Genomic DNA, 18752 nt, shown 5'->3' on the forward strand with positions numbered 1-18752 from the left:
GATTCCGTTTCCATTTTTGAATTCGGTATTGTTCCATTTCAGTGTGAAGTGATTTGCTCTTTTTATTACTATGAAAGAGCAACAGAGAGAGAAGACATTAATAAAACTACACATATCAAAACCTCCACTAGATATTAAAAGCTTCATTTTACCTAGATTTTTAAAAGAATTTAACCAGATAAATTAAGCCTTGATTTCACTTCCAAAAGAAAAGAAAAAAAGAACCTCCAAATAAGTAGCTCTTATAAGTCAGTAAGAAAAAAATGAGAATAAGGGGCAAATAATATGATCAACTGAGAAAAATATACAAATGTCCAGTAACCACTTGAAGGATGTTCAGCCAGACCAGTAATTCACAAAAGGAAAATAGGCTTAGCTATGTTGAGCCATTTTACCTAATAATTTAATAGTTTCTCTTACTTAAATATAATGATATCAATAAAGATTTAGTGAGAGGCATAGTTACACTCTATTGGAAGATATATTGGTGAAACCTTTCTGGAAAATAGTGGTAATAAAGCCTTTACAAAGCTTATAACTTCTGTGCTGGTAATAGCCTAGAAGTCTAGCATAGCGACATGATTCAGCAGAAGATATACAACAAGGATGTCATTTTCGCTAATGAAAAATTGAAAAGGCTCTAAAAAGTGGTTAAGTTATGCCAGATCCTCTTGATGGAAAAATATGCAGCCATTAAAATTGGAGAAAATTATACTACAGGAAAAAAGGGATTTAAAACTACATCTTGAAAAATAATCTTCTGTGTAACAGAAGGAAAAATGAAATAAAATATCCTACAATGTTAATATAGTAGTCATCACTAGGTGGTAAGATAGGTAATTTTCATTTTCTTTTTCATGTTTTCTACATTAGCTTTTATGTACTAATTAGAGAAGGGAAATGCAATAGCTGTCGGTGTTCAAACCAGCTGAAGAACATCCCTTTCTAGCAAAAGCACCGATTTGTGCTCAGCTCTGCCTGCTCCCAGCATCCCTGAAGCGGCAGTATGATTATGAGGAGAATGCGCACCTCGTTTCCCACGATGACGCTCTTCCCACCGTTCCTCCAGGTCCAGCATCAATCATTACACATCCCACACAGCTAATCAGCAGCTGCTGGGGTACTGAGCATTCACTCGCTTCTCCCATCACAACACTGCACTATTCTCTCGCCAGTGTTCAAAAACACGAAATGTGTGGTTTGATTGTTAGGGGGAACAGGGTAGGAAAACAGATTCTGATATGTGCCACGTTGACTTAACTCTGCCTTCTGCCCCTTCATTCTGTGTGTGACATGTCCAGCTGAGACTTGGACAGGTTGTGGCACTTGCTCAGCAGTCCACCTGTGAGCAGGAGGGTACGGTCAGAACCCAAGTCTTCTGACTCCACCAACCATCCCCATATGTGTCAATAAAAGCATCCCCTGAACTTTGTGGTTACATGAAAGCTGATTTTGAAAGAGGAACAGGGAACTATACTCAATATCTTGTAATAACCTATATATGTAACTGAATCACTCTGCTGTACACCTGAAACTAACACAGCATTGTAAATCAACTATACTTCAATAAAAACTAAAATATACAAAAAATTTTTAAAGAGGAAAGGAATAACAGGAGAAGAAAGATCCCTTAGTTGGCATAATAGAATTGATCAATATGAATCTCCTTTCCTAACCTACCAATATGATATAAAATTCTCTGGAAGCCATCCCCTTGTAACTAGCTCATTTACATGTTATCAGTAATGTAAACAAGAATGAAACAAAAATGAGTTACAGTAGCATGACCAGTTGAATAAAAGTACTTACCTGCTTAACTGCATGTCAATAGGGTCAAACTGAAAATCTGGAACTCTAGAATATTTGATCTAAGAGACCTTTTGAAAGAATGCTGAAGAGTATTCCATCAAGTTTTGTACTGGTTTTACATGAGTATTTTTATATTTAAATTGACAGCACTTTCTTGTTGATATTTAAAAAAAGAATGTTGGGCTTCCCTGGTGGCGCAGGGGTTGAGAGTCTGCCTGCCAATGCAGGGGACACGGGTTCAAGCCCTGGTCTGGGAGGATCCCACATGCCGCGGAGCAGCTGGGCCCGTGAGCCACAATTACTGAGCCTGCGCGTCTGGAGCCTGTGCTCCGCAACAAGAGAGGCCACGATAGTGAGAGGCTCGCGCACCGCGATGAAGAGTGGCCCCCGCTTGCCACAACTAGAGAAAGCCCTCGCACAGAAACGAAGACCCAATACAGCCATAAATAAATAAATTAATTTAAAAAAATAAAAAATTAAAAAATTAAAAAAAAGAATGTTGCTGTGAGCAAGCTGTTTCCAAATTAAGTCTGCAAAATTTCAAAGTGTTACTTTATCAAAACAGAAGTTTCAATGAGACATATGTATAAAACGAAAGGGAGTGGGGCATGGGGACGAAAAAAGGAACGAAAAACTCCCATTTGTAGAAGTGTGCTTTAGCGTTGCAGAAAAAAAGCAATTTCACTTTCGGAGACCACTTCAGAAGGTGCTTTCATATATCTTGTTTAATCCTGACCGCCCTGTTAGGTTGGTGGTTTCACCCCTGTTTTACAGCCAATTTAACAGCTTGGGTAAGGTTAAAAGGTTGGCCCCAGTCTCCCACAAATGGCTGCAGAGCTGGAAGTCAAAGCTAAGTCTCCCAAATGCGTGAGTGCCCAGACAGAACCTCCAGGCTGTCTGGAGCTCCCTGGCCATCTCCAATTTCTGAGGCAATCAGTCTTTAAAAAAAAAAAAAAAAAAAGGTACACAGTCAATCCATGTGTTAAATATTTACATTCAACAAGTTAATGTTTAAAGCACAAAAATATTTACTATTCTAAGATAACAGGATATATATATATAGTCCACCATGACCTTTGTGGTTCTGTGATAAGACAAATCGAATGGCATCTTTTAATTCGTCGGTTTATCTCGGCAGCTGCGTGTCTAACCTGATTTGGAAAGGGCAAAGTCTAAATTCTATCCCTTTGTGAATGGGGGTGAATCCCCAGCACAAATGGCTGCTAGCCGCTCCCACTCCAGCCCCGGAACTGCTAAACCAGTTGAGCCCAGTGGACCAAGCAGCCACTGGCAGCACAGTGGACCACACCATGACCCCGAAACTCCATGGCAACAGCCCTTCTTTGCAGTAGAAGATTATGTCACGCCCTCCTGGTCAGACCGCCCCACAGGGGCACGTTAATTCACTCCAACATTTCAGGGGAAGCCTAGGCTTGCGGGTTTTACCTTTTCATCAGATTCATCAGTATTTTTAGTGCTCCGTGTCAGGTGGACACTGGGACATGTTTCCGGAGTTACCGAATGAAAGAGAGGAAAGGGACGGAGGGCGCGCCCTGCCCGAGGGCCCCAGGCGTGAAGCAGGGGAGGGTGGGGCTTGGGCGGGGACGCAGGCCTGCCTGGCGCCCTGGGCAGGGAGAGCCCTCCTGGCGCAGGAAACCGGAGGCCCCGCCCCCGCCCCGGGAACGCCCCGCCCCGCGCCCTAGCCCCAACCCCGGAGGGCCGCCTGGCCCCGCGGTCCTAGGGCCGCGGGCCCATCTCCTTGGCAACTAAAGGGACGCTTTCTCCTTAGCAACCAGCGAGGCTCCCACCATGGCTGAAGAAGAGGAAGTTGCTGCCCGGACGGAGAAAGTTATCCGGATCCAGAGGGTGTTTATAAACCTGCTGGACTCATACAGCAGCAGAAACATCGGGAAGGTGAGCGGCGGTGGGTCACAGCAGAACCCCAGCCCCCAACTCCCAGTCCCCCGCCCCCGCCCCCGAACCCAGCGAGGGCCTGCACCACCGGGCGCTATCAGGGCCTCCCCTAAGGGACCCTCCCTCGTCCTGGGCACGGCCAATGCCCCCTGCTCCCCAGTCTGCACCCAGGCTAGACAAGCGCCCCACCTGGAAGCCCAGGTGTTTGGAGATCTCCGTTCCAGCCGGGGTTCCTCCCCTGTTAATAAGAGGAAACTGAGGCTTCGAGGCAGAAAGGGGCTTGCCCAAGATCACTTAGCGAGTTGGGGGCAGGACCTGGACATAGGGCCAGGTCTCCGACCTCCTAACCGGGTTCTCTTTCCGTTCCCGCCAACTCGTCTGAATCAGGCAACTGACGGAAAAAGAAGTCCAAAACTAAATGCAATAACAAAGCATTAAAAAGACAGGAGTAGTATGAACTTCCTTGTGTCTTTCAAAAAGATTGATACAAATATAGAGAAGATAGATAGATCGATAGATGATAGATAGATAGATAGATAGATAGATAGACAACCTAAATACAGGAAACGTCTCAAAGGATACACAAGACACTTAACCGTTATCACCTCTGGAGGATGGGAGTCACTCATTCATGAGCTCCTACTAAAAGGCTGGCGCAGTAAATAAGACCAAAAAAGGTTTTGACCCTTGAAGACTCTGCCCCTCTGGAAGGAGACAGACAATAAATAATTACTAGAATAAACAAGATATTTCAATAGGTGATAAGTACTCTGAAGGAAAGAGGATAGAAGAGGTGATTGGGGGGAGAGCGCGGCTGCTTTAAATAGAGTTGCATGAAAGAGCTCTCTTGAAAGGTGACATTTAATCTGACATACACAAGATGAGGGTCCAGCCTGAGGAAATCGTTCCCAGAGGGCACGGCAAAGGCAAAGGTTGCAGAGGACAGAGTGGTGAGACTGCAGTGAACCAGGGGCTCCAGGGGACAGCAGGCACCGTGCCCAGGACCCATGTGGCTTTGGGACCCACACAAATGTTATAATTTCTCTTAAAATAGGAAGGAAGCAAATTAAATTTTAGAGTCAAAGATAGTGTGTCGTTATAGATATACTGTCATAAAATATCATTTTTAATATACTTTTGGAGGAAAGGGCCGGTGAAAGTCAAAATGTGACCCAGCTCAGCAACTAAACAGCGCCTCACACGTGGTCAGCAGTTCATCGATATTTATTGTGTAAATTAACGAAGCAGAGTCAAGCCCAAAGGCCCAGATCTTGTGGGGCTTTGGTCAGGAATTTGGCTTATGTTCTAAATCCATTGATAGCCATTGGAGTACTTAAAAAGGGACGTGACATGATTGAAATTAGGAGGGAGGGAGGGAAGAGAATTTAACTTTTTACTTTATCCCCTTTTGATCTCTGATTATTTTTTACGATATAATATTTTTACAATAAAACTTTTCGTTGGTAGAGATTTTTTCCAAAGCTTATCAATAACAGAATTTCCAGTTATTCCTTAACAAACCAGGGCTTGACTTTCTCAAATTCCAAGTAATTGCTATTGTCTGCACTAAGCAATATGGGAGTAGAAATATAAAGCATCTAAAAAAACGTGGAAACCATGTCTCTTGTCCTTAGGCCCAGCTGGGCAATGCCACCACAGCCCCTTCTCCCTCCGGTCTCTGGGTAGTGTGTCAGGGCGGGGCACCTGTGCAGCCATGGGTGTCATATCAGAAGGTCCAACTTCACCCCTCCCTGCCTATGCAATCTTGGGCAAATTACTTATTGCTCGGCCTCAATCTCCTCATCTGTGAAATGGGATAATAAAATTGAATATGTGTGTTTGAGAGGTAAATGAAAATATATATGGCATACTTGGGAAAAATAGATTCCAATAAGAGATTTTTTTAAAAAAATAAATTTATTTATTTATTTATTTTTGGCTGCTACTCTTCGTTGCAGTGCGCGGGCTTCTCATTGCGGTGGCTTCTGTTGTTGCGGAGCACAGGCTCTAGGCACACGGGCTTCAGTAGTTGTGGCTCGCGGGCTCTAGAGCGCAGGCTCAGTAGTTGTGGCGCACGGGCTTAGTTGCTCTGCGGCATGTGGGATCTTCCCGGACCAGGGCTCGAACCAGTGTCTCCTGCATTGGCAGGCGGATTCTTAACCACTGCGCCACCAGAGAAGTCCTCCAATAAGAGATTGAACCTGACACTTTGTCTATTAACTTGGACTGCTTTTTTTATCAAAATAAAGGGGGTGGGGCATTCTGTTTTTACTCCCAAGGGGTGATATCGTCATGATTATTTACACATGTTTAAACTATAAATTATATGTCTAATATATAAATTAAAATTATTTCTATTTATATATGAAACCCATGAACATTGCATAAACAACTCACAAACACAGCTTCTGTAAAACAAAAAAAGAAACTTTGCCAACCTCATTCTATTTCATTATTCATAGCCACTGGTCCCATGTGGCTGTGGAACATTTAAAAGTGTCCAGTCCAAATGGAGATACACTGTAAGTGTAAAATGCACATCAAATTTCAAACACTTACTATGGGAAAAGAAAACAATATATAATATCTCACTAATGTTTATATTGATGACATGTTAAACTGATAATGTTTTGGATATATTGAGTTAAATAAAACATTACCTAAATTTTTAAAAATTTAAACTTTACCTAAGTTAACTTCACCTGTTTTTTTCTCCTTTTGTTAATGTGGCTGCTAGCAAATTTAAGTTACCTAAGCTGATTGCATTACATTTCTACCTATCTGTTAGACAAAACGACCATCGTGAATTTAGCCCAGCTCTGCCTGATGCTAGGGAAGGATAATACCCTTAACGAGCTTTTAAGCTCTCCGAGCCTGAGTTCCTCGCCTATGAAATGCGGAGTCATAATAGTGAATAGACACTTCACTGTGTCGCCTATGAAATGGAGAGTCATAATAGTGAATAGACACTTCACTGTGTCGTTGTGGGAATTAAACCAATTTCAGTGAGATACCGGTGTACAAAGCATGAGTGGCACCAATAGCAAGCCTTCAGTAAAGGTGGTTTTAGAATCATCATTCATTGACTGGCCTTACTCTCCGTTGTTCTTAGTATTCAGGAAACTCCTGTTTGCTTGCAGTTTCTTTCTAACTCTGTCGTCGGGGCTTCACTTGAAGAAATTACCGAAGAGGAGGAAGAGCACGATGAAGATAAATCAGCGGTGCCAGAAGCTTCCTCAGCCAACCTGAAGGAAGGCACGTTCCAGATCGTGGGCACACTTTCCACGCTCGAAACCCCCTGCCCCAGCTTTGCCGTGGAGACCTACTATGTAAGTCCAGAGGGGCTGCTGAGAGGGAACGAAGGGGAGGGCCACCCCCTGCTCCGATGCCCTGCCAATGTGTTTGCTCCTCATCTCTCTCCTGCTAACGTGAGACGGTGGGGAAGTTGAGGAGAGAGGTGAGGGCAGGTCTTCCTCCCGTGATGGAAATTAACAACCCTTGTCTCTCCACTTTCAAGTCTTGCCTGCAGCACAGGACTTAAATGAGATATTCTTAGAAAGTATGGATCTCATTTGGACTTTCAGACTCATAAAGTTCTCTGCCCTGTATTTAAAATGTATTCTGCCCTGCGTCACCCCAACATGGCTCTGGGCCATGGCCGGCGCAATCTGTGAAAGAGACATCTCCTTTGGTAATAAGCCACTCGAGGATAACACCATTATATTGCTGTCTTACTGAGAAATACTGCTGCCTTCACATGACAAATTCTACACAGTCCTCATCCAAGGACTTAAATACCTGCAGGAAGGGTGACCCTCCCAGCCTAATTCCTCCCGTCACCCTGCCTGGAGCTCTCTAGATCCTAGGAGACAGCTTTGCACATGCTGTACCCTGGAATAGCCTTCCCTCTTCCCTCCCCCAACCAGCCCTATTCATCCTTCACGATTTAACTCGGGTTGTCTTCTCCTCCAGGAAGCCCTCCATGATTCCCCACTCCCAGTTTAGATTCTGAGCTCTCTACCTGCCTAGATTCTAATACTTTTCTCACTCCATTGTTATTATCTGTCTATTGTGGGTCACACTATTACCATCTGTTCCTTGAGAGTAGAGACAGCACCCCATTTATTCTCATGTGTATCCTTGCACGGTGACAGACAGCACTGGCCCTCAATAAGTATTCGTCAATGAATGAATGAGTCCTCTCCTACCATCTTTGGGAACTTTCTTCACCACTTACCCCCTTTTACCCTCTTCTGGATCTTCACTCGCCACTGGCTTCTTTCTTTCCACCTCTACGTATGCTCACATCTTTCTTGCTGGAAACACACACACACACACACACACACACACACACACACACACACACACACACACACACACACACACACTCTTACGTTGGCCTCCCTGCCTCTTTCTCTGCCCCTGGCCCCTGCCACCACTGAACTTGAGAGAGGGCTCAGCCACCTTTGCAGGCCTCACTCCTGCACTCTCCAGCCCCCACCCCTTCACAGAAGATGCCCTGGCCACTGTCACCAGCCAGCCCCTCATTACCAAGGGCCTCTCTTCCCCGCTTCCCAGCAGCCGCTGCCGGCAGACTGCCCTTACGCATCCACTCCTTCCCTTTAAATGCAGTTTTTCTCAGAGCTCCCTCCCTTCTCCTAATAGGCATCCTTTCTAAATCTTATTCAGTCCTATAGCTTCAGCTCCCCTGTACAAGCCAACGCCTTTCAAATCCTTCTTCAGCCCTGTTGAGCGACCTGCACATCCAACTGCTTCCTAGTCCGCTCCCCCAGATGTCCTGCAGCACTTCTATATCAACTTACCCAGAATGAAGTCTCTCACATTCCTCTACAAAACTACTCTGCCCTAATTTGTATTAAGGGCCTTGCTGTCTGTTAACAGTTTGGGCTGTTTGGGGCTGCAAGTAATAGGAAAAAAAGAAGGCAATGCAAATCAGTAATCAATAAGGAATTCATCAACTTATGTGGCTGGTGGTCTCAAGGAAGAACGTGCTTCAGGCCTGGCATGATCCAGGGGCTGCAGCTCCTTTTCCTGCCCTTTCCTGGGCTCTGTCTTCCTCTGGGGGTGATTTCATCCTCAGGTTGGCAGCAAGGCGGCAACATTCCAGGGCTTTGCACACAAATGCAACAACACTCTGATGAAGAGAACTTCTACAAGTTCTCAGAAAAAGGAGGATGAACATTCCAGCAGCACCCCCCAGGTATCTCCTTGAATCTCAGTGTCTTGAGTTGAGTCACTTGCTGATTCCTGAACCAATCACTTACCCTGAGATCAGTAAGGCCCATCCCTTAAGCTACAAGGTGGAGTTAATTTCCCACAGGCTGAGAAGGGGCGTATCTGAACAAAATTGGGGTTCTGTTGGGAAAGAAGAAAAGGAAATGGATGTTTGTAGACAACCAAGAGTGTCCTTTATACCATTCAGCATGCACTTGCCCCCATCACAGCTGCAAGCCTGGTATTGCTGTGGGCTCTTGGCTTCCCACTATAGACTGGAAACACACACACACACACACACACACACACACACACACACACACACTGCGAGTGCTGTGGGTTCAGTTTTATTTGGGGTTTACTGAGGACTATAGCCTGGGAGACAGCCTCTCAGAGAGCTCTGAGGAACTGCTCCAAAGAGGTTGGGGTGTGGGCAGTCAGTATGCATATGGTTTTGGTGGAGGGGCCACGTGCAATCAAGTACACATCTCAGCAAAAGGTCGGTGCTAGTCACAAGGAGCAGATCTCTCCAGTCATGACTTCGGTGCTTTTCTAGGTATGAGAAGACGCAAGATATTGGGTTCATAAAAATTTCTCCTGAAAATGTCTGTCTGAAGTCCTGTTCTGCCAGTTTTTTCCAGAGCACAGAGTGCCTCCTTGCTGACCTCAAATTAAAGCGCTCAGCTTCTTTTTTTTTTTTTTTTTGACATCTTTATTGGAGTATAATTGCTTTACAATGGTTAAGAGCTCAGCTTCTTATTGGACATGTTACTAAAGAGGTTTAGTCAAAAAGACCAAAGTCCCTGTCATCATCAGACTCTTCAGATTCTTCTTTCTTTGCGTCTGCTTTCTTCTCCTCAGCGGGGGCAGCAGCGGTGGAGGGGCCAGGACCCCCTGCTGGGGCAGCTCCACCAGCCCCTGCGTTGCAGATGAGGCTCGCTGGGTTGACCTTGGCCAGAGCCTTTGCAAACAATCCTGGCCAGAAAGGTTCAACATTTACACCGGCTGCTTTAATGAGAGCACAGATCTTGTCCTCTGTGACCGTCACCTCATTGTCATGCAGGATGAGGGCCGAGTAGATGCAGACGAGCTCCGAGACGGAGGCCATGGTGCGGGGCCAGTGCTAGGCGGGGGCTGCCGGACAGATGAAGTGAGGGCCTCGCCCCAGCGCGACCTTAGCTTCCTCGGAAGGATGGAGCACCTTAGCGGCAGCTGAAGAAAGGGACGCCTCAACCCGTGTCTTTAATCGCTCTCGAAAGAATGCCTCCTTTGCATTCTCCTGGCTATTTGCGTTGCTTCAGATCTCCATCACTGATCACTCTTTATACTTGAATTTGATTCAGTGAATGAGTATTGAGCACTTTAAAGACCCACAGATAAACACGGAGCTCACAGCCTAGCAGGGACTCTGCAATGTAAACTAGTGGCTCCAGAGCAGGACAGTGACATGATGACAGAGGTGTGAGCACAGCCGCGTCCAGAGCACTCTGAAAAGGGCAGTATGAATTCTCAGTCTCATCTATAGAGCCAGGCAAATGGAGCTTCAGACTCCTCCCTGCCACAAAGAGCAAGACCCCCTACGCTCCTCTGAGCTGGAGATTCTGCACAGCTGGCCCTCCTCTGGGAGCTTGGGGTCTACTGCTGATGCTGGGACTGAGGCTGAACCTCCAGGGCTGAATAGAGCTTTCCAAGCAGATAAAGCGACAAGGAAATGACACACAAGGGGGCACCTGGGAAAGTGTATGGTGTGCTTTGGAATAGAAAGCATCGGTATAGCTAGAGCTTGGGTTCTGGGCAGCCAAGGGGAAGAAGCAAGAGTGGCATGAAAGGTGAGAGAGAGTGGAGGATGGAAAAACATTAGGCTGGTCCAGGTTGTGAAAGGTGCTTTTGCCTGGCTCAGCAAATGGCCTGCTAGTCCGTGAACTTCCCAGGCTCTGCTGAGTGAGCTTGTACTCACCCTTTCAGCCCAGCTCAAATGTCACCTCCTACGAGCCATAGTCCCATACTTCACCTAGTCCATCAAACCTCAAATGTACTTCTATGAGAGCCCTTTCTACATTGGGGGCTGCCATGTAGGGCTGTACAGGTTGCACACTGCACAAGGATGCCCAGCTATGGGCATGAGTAGGGGCTGAAAAGTGATGTGTTCTGCTGGCTACAGTGTGTCCCAGACTGGGTGCCTTATAATTTTTCTACCAAGAGCAGGTTTCCTTTTTCTAATTTGTACAAAGGCTTCATATGCGCTTAGTTGCACCCTCGTCCACATTAGACCCTAGTTATTTGTTAAAATTTTGCCAACAACACACACACACACACACACACACACACACACACACACACATACACGCTACTCTGTAGTATCAACAATCATACATTATTTATTTTGCCTTTGTCCTCGGGGTGAAAATCAGGGCCCACAAATATTTATTGGGGGAACAAATGAACGCACAATCATGGTCACTCAATATCTGGTCAGGATGACCATTCTCTTGAAAATGTGCCTGTTTCACCCTCAATCAGTCCAATCATGATTTACCAAGTCTGCGTGTTTTCCTTTGGACACAATGATCACCAAAGTTACTTTCATCTCATGTAAGAACTTGGTATTTTTAACCATTAAAAGTTTCTGTTTTTTTAAAATACTCCCCGCTGTCAACTGTAATAAGGTACCTTACATCTCGAATGAGACCAGATTAATTCCATTTTGAGGATTCTGAGATAATCCACATTAATCACTTATCAGCACTTCTGAGTGATTCATGGTCTATAGTTGCTCAAAGAAACTTGCATAGAGCTTGAGTTTGTTTTAAATGCCTCACACATTTTCTTCCAGTGTGTTCTAATTCTTTCCTCCTGAATCGGGGTTTAAACAGCATGCAGAAATAGTACCTAAGATCATTATGCAATTTTCTTATTCATCTGTTCCCGGCTATTTTCATAAACTTTGTTACTTGAAAACTATACACAGTAGAGAGCCAAAATTTCACTTTAAATAAAAAAATCCTTCTGCAAATGTTTCCTGTGGGACTACCCAGGCAACATATCTCATTTGGAAATTGTCATTCCCATCTAAATATTAAGGTTACTTTGTTCGATTCTTGCGACACATGACTGTCAACTTTCTTTTTCAGGCTATCTCTCGAGAAGACCTTCTCATGCACCTGCTGGAGTGTGATGTTATCATTTATAACATCACTGAGAACCCCCAGCAAGTGGAGGAAGCCATCTGGGCAGTCTCTGGTCAGTGAGATGCACCCTTGATCTCCAGGGACGGGACTTTTTACTTTACCTAAGAGTCATCTCAGGAACACTAGGCAAATTAGGACTGTGGAAGAACTGATCCGAAATTCACCTAAAACAGGAAGTGAAATCTGACTAGTGGATATGCCTGTGGATAGCATTAAAAGATAAATGGAGGCATATGAAAATATTTAAGAGTATGTGAGGGACTTCCCTGGTGGTCCAGTGGTTAGGACTTTGTGCCTCCAGTGCAGGGGGCATGGGTTCCATCCCTGGTTGGGGAAATAAGATCCCACATCCCACATAATGTGCAGGGTGGCCAAAATAAATAAATACATAAAAATAAAGTTGACGTTTACTGCATTTGACAGTGTTTCTTATTATATATAAAAAAAAGAAGAGTTTATGTGAACAAAAATCAATTCATATTGGGAATTCCCTGGCAGTCCAGTGGTTAGGACTCTGAGATTTTCACAGCGGAGGACCTGGGTTCTATCCGTGGTCCGGGAACTAAGATCCCTGCAAGCCACGTGGCGCGGATAAAAAACAAAACAAAACAAAACAATCCGATTCATGTTGGAAGTGGTTAGGAGCTCCACCAACAGCAGCTAGGGACGAGACTTTTATAGAGAAAAGCAGTTATTTGAGTGGCTGTAACTTAAGTGTTTCCCTTATTTGGGAGAGCCTAGGTGAGTGTTTGTGATTAGCTTTTCTTAGATTTGGGTTTGCTTATTTAGGCTGCTAAGCTATTAGGACCACCTCAGTCTAATGGCTTCCTTGTTTAATTAATTTAGCAACAGGAGCTTCCGAAGAATAGAATTTTTTAAATTGAAATGTAGTTAATGTATGATATTATAAGTTATAGGTGTACAATACAGTGATTCAAAATGTTTAAAGGTTATACTCCGTTTATAGTTATTATAAAATACTGCCTGTTCCCTGTGTTGTACATCATATCCTTGTAGCTTATTTTATACCTAATAGTTTGTACCTCTTAATCCTCTACCCCATAAAGCCCTTCCCCCCTTCCCGCTCCCCACTGGTAACCACTAGGTTGTTCTCTATATCTGTGAGTCTGCGTCTTTTTTGTTACATTCACTAGTTTGAGGTATTTTTTAGATTCCACATATAAGTAATATCATACAGTATTTGTCCTTCTCTGTCTGACTTATCTTACTTAGCATAATATGTCCATCCATGTTGTTGCAAATGGCAAAATTTCATTCTTTTTTATAGCTGAGTAGTATTCCATTGTATATATATTCACCAATTTTTCTGTATCCATTCATCTGCTGATGGACCTTAGGTTGCTTCCATATCTTGCCAATTATAAATAATGCTGCTAGGAACATTGGGGTACATGTATCTTTTGGAATTAGTGTTTTTGTTTTTTTAGATATAGACCCAAGAGTGGAGTTGCTGGGTCATATGGTAGTTCTGTTTTTGGTTTTCTGAGAAACCGCCATACTGTTTTCCACAATGGCTGCACCAATGTACATTCCCACCAACAGTGCATGAGGGTTCCCTTTTCTCCACGTCTTCGCCAACACTTGTTATTTGTTGTCTTTTTGATGATGGCCATTCTGACAGGTGTGAAGTGGTATCTCATTGTGGTTTTGATTTGCCTTTCCCTGATGATTAGCCATGTTGAGCGTCTTTTCATGTGCCTGTTGGCCATCTGTATGTCTTCTTTGGAAAGACGTCTACTCAGTTCTTCTGCCCATTTTTTAATCTGGGTCATTTGTTTTTTTGATGTTGGGTTGTATGAGCTGTTTATATATGTTGGATATTAACTCCTTATCATTTATATCATTTGCAAATATTTTCTCCCATTCAGTAGGTTGTCTTTTCATTTTGTCAGTGTTTTCCTTTGTTGTGCAAGAGCTTTTAAATTTAATTAGGTCCCATTTGTTTACTTTGTTTTTATTTCCTTTGCTTTAGGAGAGAGATCAAAAAAATATTGCTACAATTTATGTCAAAGAGTGTTCTGCCTATGTTTTCCTCTAGGAGTTTTATGGTTTCTGGTCTTACATTTAGGTCTTTAATCCATTTTGAGTTTATTTTTGTATATGATGCCAGAGAATGTTCTAATTTCATTCTTTTACATGTAGCTTTCCAGTTTTCCCAGCACCATTTATTGAAGAGACTGTCTTTTCTTGCCTCCTTTGTTGTAGATTAACTGGCCATCAGTGCATGGGTTTATTTCTGGGCTCTCTATTCTGTTCCACTGATTTATGTGTCTGAAGAACAGAATATTTTTAATCATTAAAAGAAATGAAACATTAACTTTCAAAATTCAACCTTTATTCATTCCACAGGCATGGCTTAAGGAGGTGGGGTTGAACGTATTGGGAAGATACAAAGACAAATTTTAAAAAAATGATACCCTCAAGGCTCTTGTAGGCCCACAAGAGAGCTAAAGGACTCGGGAGAAACTTTCATGCAGGACAGAGAATGGCATGTTGACACAAAAGGTATCACAAGATGGATGTGACTTTAGGAGGAGAGGAATTATTTCTTTTTTATTTTTGGCTGCGTCAGGTCTTTGTTGCTGCGTGTGGGTTTTCTCTAGTTGCAGCAAGCGGGGGCTGCTCTTCCTTGCGGTGTGCGGGCTTCTCATTGGGTGGCTTCTCTTGTTGCGGAGCACGGGCTTTAGGCGTGAAGGCTCAGTAGTTGTGGCTCGCGGGCTTAGTTGCTCCGCGGCATGTGGGATCTTCCCGGACCAGGGCTTGAACCCGTGTCCCCTGCATTGGCAGACGGATTCTTAACCACTGCACCACCAGGGAAGCCCCAGGAGGAGAGGAATTATTTCTAACTGTAAGGATTTGATTCAGTTCAACAAGTGTTCCCCAATAGCAAGGGTCAGGAAGGGGTAGCAGAGAACACTTCATATTTTAAATGCTTTGAAAAAGGTAATGAACTCTAAGGGACAAGATGATGTTTAGCAATTTGGTGCTTTGTGATTCATCTCCTTATTAAGTCCGGATCAAAGGAGAGAGTAAATCAGCTTATTTGAATTGCCATTCCAGGCTAGGAGGACAGCCAAAAAGACACAAGCACCTTACTTTGCAGTATTTTTTACACTTCAGTATGTTGGTTTTTAGCAGATTAGTTCAGGCGTCAGCAAACTTTTTCTGTTAAAGGCCAGATAGTAAATATGTTTAGCTTTTCAAGCCAACTCCTCTGCTGTTGTAGCAAGAATGCAACTATAGACAATATGTAAATGAATGGGCTGGGTTCCAATAAAACTTTATTTACAAAAACAGGCGGTACATTGCCAACCCCTGAATAAGACCAATAGCAAAGCTATATTTTGGCTCATGTTCAGAGAAATGGAATGAAGCCTCAGTAATGTCTGTACCATATTCAGAGAAATCATGATGAAAAAGTACTTTCTGTGGATGTGCTGGAATCCTCAGGAGCTTAGAATGTTTGATTTCTCATTATCCCTGTGGGCCTAAGTTTCATTCAGTAAGAGGCAAATCAAAAACATGGATAATGTGTCATCTTTTGGAACAGAGCTTTTTAAATGCCTACTCTCCACATTTTTATCCCTTTGCAAATATTTACAGATGATGTATAATTGCACTTTCTAAGATAATTTCACCACCTAAAATAATAATCAGACCTAATGTTTATTGAGTTCTTATTTTGTGCCAGTCTTTGGAAATTGATTTTTTTCTATATAATGTATACTCACAATTTTCTTTACATTTTAATTTTTTTTCTGAAATAAAACCTGGACATGTTTTGAAAGTTAAAAAGCACAGTAGGATTTAGAATAAAAAGCAACAATTCCCTGCATTTCTTTTTTTTATTATTATTATTTTTATTTATTATTTATTTTTGGCTGTGTTGGGTCTTCGTTTCTGTGCGAGGGCTTTCTCCAGCTGCGGCAAGCGGGGGCCACTCCTCATCGCGATGCGCGGGCCTCTCACTATCGCGGCCTCTCTCGTTGCGGAGCACAGGCTCCAGACGCGCAGGCTCAGCAGTTGTGGCTCACGGGCCCAGTCGCTCCGCGGCATGCAGGATCTTCCCAGACCAGGGCTCGAACCCGTGTCCCCTGCACTGGCAGGCAGATTCTCAACCACTGTGCCACCAGGGAAGCCCTCCCTGCATTTCTTTTCCATCCCATCTCTACTGTTCAAAAGGAACCTCATTTAACCCACTTGTTCCTTTTAATACACAAAAATGCCTGCACTGATGTCCTCTGATTATGAACTTTAGACATTAACCACTGAGTTCCTGCTATGACAGATGAGCTTCAGCACCTAATAGGATCTCTCCCACTAATCATCAAGGGAACATAGCAGTTCTCAAACTTTGATACTGCATTTCCTTTCATGAGCTTTAACATGTAGGGTATGTTCTATATTGCTTCCTTCTTCATTCTAATAAAGAGCTTTAAATAATTAAGACAATTTTATTCTCTATTTGGTGAAAAAATTTTTAATGTGTTACCTCTTTTTTGAGATACAAAGTGTTTGTGTCTGTAAGAAAGTATAGCCCTTGGTCAGTCACGGGGGACTCGGTGGGGGTATAGAGAGAATAGTAGAGGGAACCTTATCACTTTACCTCATGTACTTCCTGAGATTCGGGGAGTTTTCTGTTTTTGTTTTTACAGTGGATATGTATTACTTCTTAATGATGTTTTATTGAACTATTTTCAAATATTTTAATATAAAAGAATTCTTCTACCTTGCCTTTCACAGATACTATCAAAGGAAGGCAAAATTGGAGAAAGAAATGAAGTATAAGAAATGCAAGAAAACATTTGTATATATGGATAAAATGTGCTGCTCGTTCAAAAGTGAACAAGCAGATCATTTTAGACCCATTAAAATGATCATAAATAAAAAAGGATAAACCAGTTAGAAGACCTCTAAGTGTGCCAAGCATTCACAAAATAGGCCAATCTGAGGCACAGCAGAGCAGGAAGGGTAAAAGAACAAAATTAAATTGAAGAGGCGATTTTTGTTAATAGAATAAAAATAGAAACTAAAGTTAACATTTGATTGGGATTAATATGTGGACATAGTGTTCTTTTTTTTTTTTTAAAAATCTTTGCTGGAGTATAATTGCTTTACAAAGATGTGTTAGTTTCTGCTTTATAACAAAGTGAACCAGCTATACATATACATATGTTCCCATATCTCTTCCTTCTTGAGTCTCCCGCCCTCCCACCCTCCCTATCCCACCCCTCTAGGTGGTCACAAAGCACCAAGCTGATCTCCCTGTGCTACGCAGCTGCTTCCCACTAGCTGTCGATTTTACATTTGGTAGTGTATATATGTCCATGCCACTCTCTCACTTCATCCCAGCTTACCCTTCCCCCTCCCCATGTCCTCAAGTCCATTCTCTAGTAGGTCTGTGGACATAGTGTTCTTAGACTTAATTCAGTAATACTTTCTCACCTTAGGGTTGGAATCCATGAGTTTATTAGATTCAGGATATCAGTATTTTATTGTTTTCCTTGTTGTTCGAGAAATCAGCTCATGAGACTAAAATTTACCATGCCTACTGTGTCGCTTAGATCCTCTGACAATTTAAGTATATCTCACTTTAGTTTTTTTTTTTTTTCCTGGAAAATTATACATTATGAAAAATATTTTAGTGGAATCACATGCCAGAAAGTATTCAAGGAGATTCAATGCTTAAATGTGTGGGGAGCCCTCCTGGGGAATGACAAACCCTTTGGAAACCAAACACTCCCAGGTCCAGGCCACCACTATTCTAAATTCCCATCTCTACAGATGGTTCGTAACCAAGCATCGGGGTGTTACCAAAGCCCTCCCTCCACACACAGCCCACAGCCCCCAACGCATAAACTGCTCTCCCCCAGCCAGGGGCAGTGGAGGGGGAGGGAATTACTTCCTTCTGCAAGCGCTTAAGCTAAATAGCACTGCTTTATGTGAAATCATGAGAGGGCCTTGCCCATAAAAAAGAATGAAATCATGCCATTTGCAGCAACATTGATGGGCCTAGAGATGATCATACTAAGTGAAGTAAGTCAGACAGAGAAAGACAAATATCACATGATATCACTTATATGTGGAATGGAAAAAAATCATGTAAATGAACTTATTTACAAACTGGAAATAGGCTCACAGACATAGAAAACAGACTTATGGTTACCAGAGGGGGGAAGGTAAGGAGATAAATTAGGAGTTTGGGATTAACATATATACACTACTATATATAAACTAGATAAAGAACAAGGATTTACTGTACAGCACGGGGAACTATATTCAAGGTCTTGTAACAACCTATAATGGAAAAGAATCTGGAAAAGAATATATTAGATATAGATATAGATAGACATAACTGAATCACTTTTCTGTACACCTGAAGCTAACACAACATTGTAAATTAGCTATACTTCAATTTTTTAAAATGGTTTAAAAAAAGAAAGAGGGCCTTGCTTTCTGATTTGGGGCCTCCCACTCCATTCTCCATTCAGCTGGAGGGGGTGCATAGTGGGGAGACCACAGGCCGGGCAACCAGGCTTCCTGGATCGGACTCTATACCACCACCTCACTCCGTGATCCTGGGCA

At 43.1% G+C, this 18752-nt stretch overlaps 2 protein-coding genes across 3 annotated transcripts in view; one reads left to right on the forward strand and one right to left on the reverse strand.

Annotated features, from left to right (window-relative positions):
• The first annotated feature begins 3517 nt into the window (after window positions 1-3517).
• The window catches only part of AK7 (adenylate kinase 7), a 56703-nt gene continuing 41468 nt past the window's right edge, over window positions 3518-18752 (forward strand). For both annotated transcript variants that reach the window (XM_057544674.1, XM_057544675.1), the window contains exons 1-3: window positions 3518-3723; window positions 6864-7052; window positions 12090-12198. In XM_057544674.1, coding sequence (XP_057400657.1) covers window positions 3619-3723; window positions 6864-7052; window positions 12090-12198 — 403 coding nt within the window. In that variant the 5' untranslated portion in view covers window positions 3518-3618. The remainder of the gene's footprint in view (window positions 3724-6863; window positions 7053-12089; window positions 12199-18752) is intronic.
• Window positions 9740-10066, reverse strand: LOC103017531 (60S acidic ribosomal protein P1-like). The gene has a single exon (XM_057544676.1). The coding sequence runs from the start codon at window positions 10064-10066 to the stop codon at window positions 9740-9742; it is 327 nt and encodes a 108-aa protein (XP_057400659.1).

This window comes from Balaenoptera acutorostrata, chromosome 3, assembly GCF_949987535.1.
Source record: "Balaenoptera acutorostrata chromosome 3, mBalAcu1.1, whole genome shotgun sequence".
Lineage (NCBI taxonomy): Eukaryota > Metazoa > Chordata > Mammalia > Artiodactyla > Balaenopteridae > Balaenoptera > Balaenoptera acutorostrata.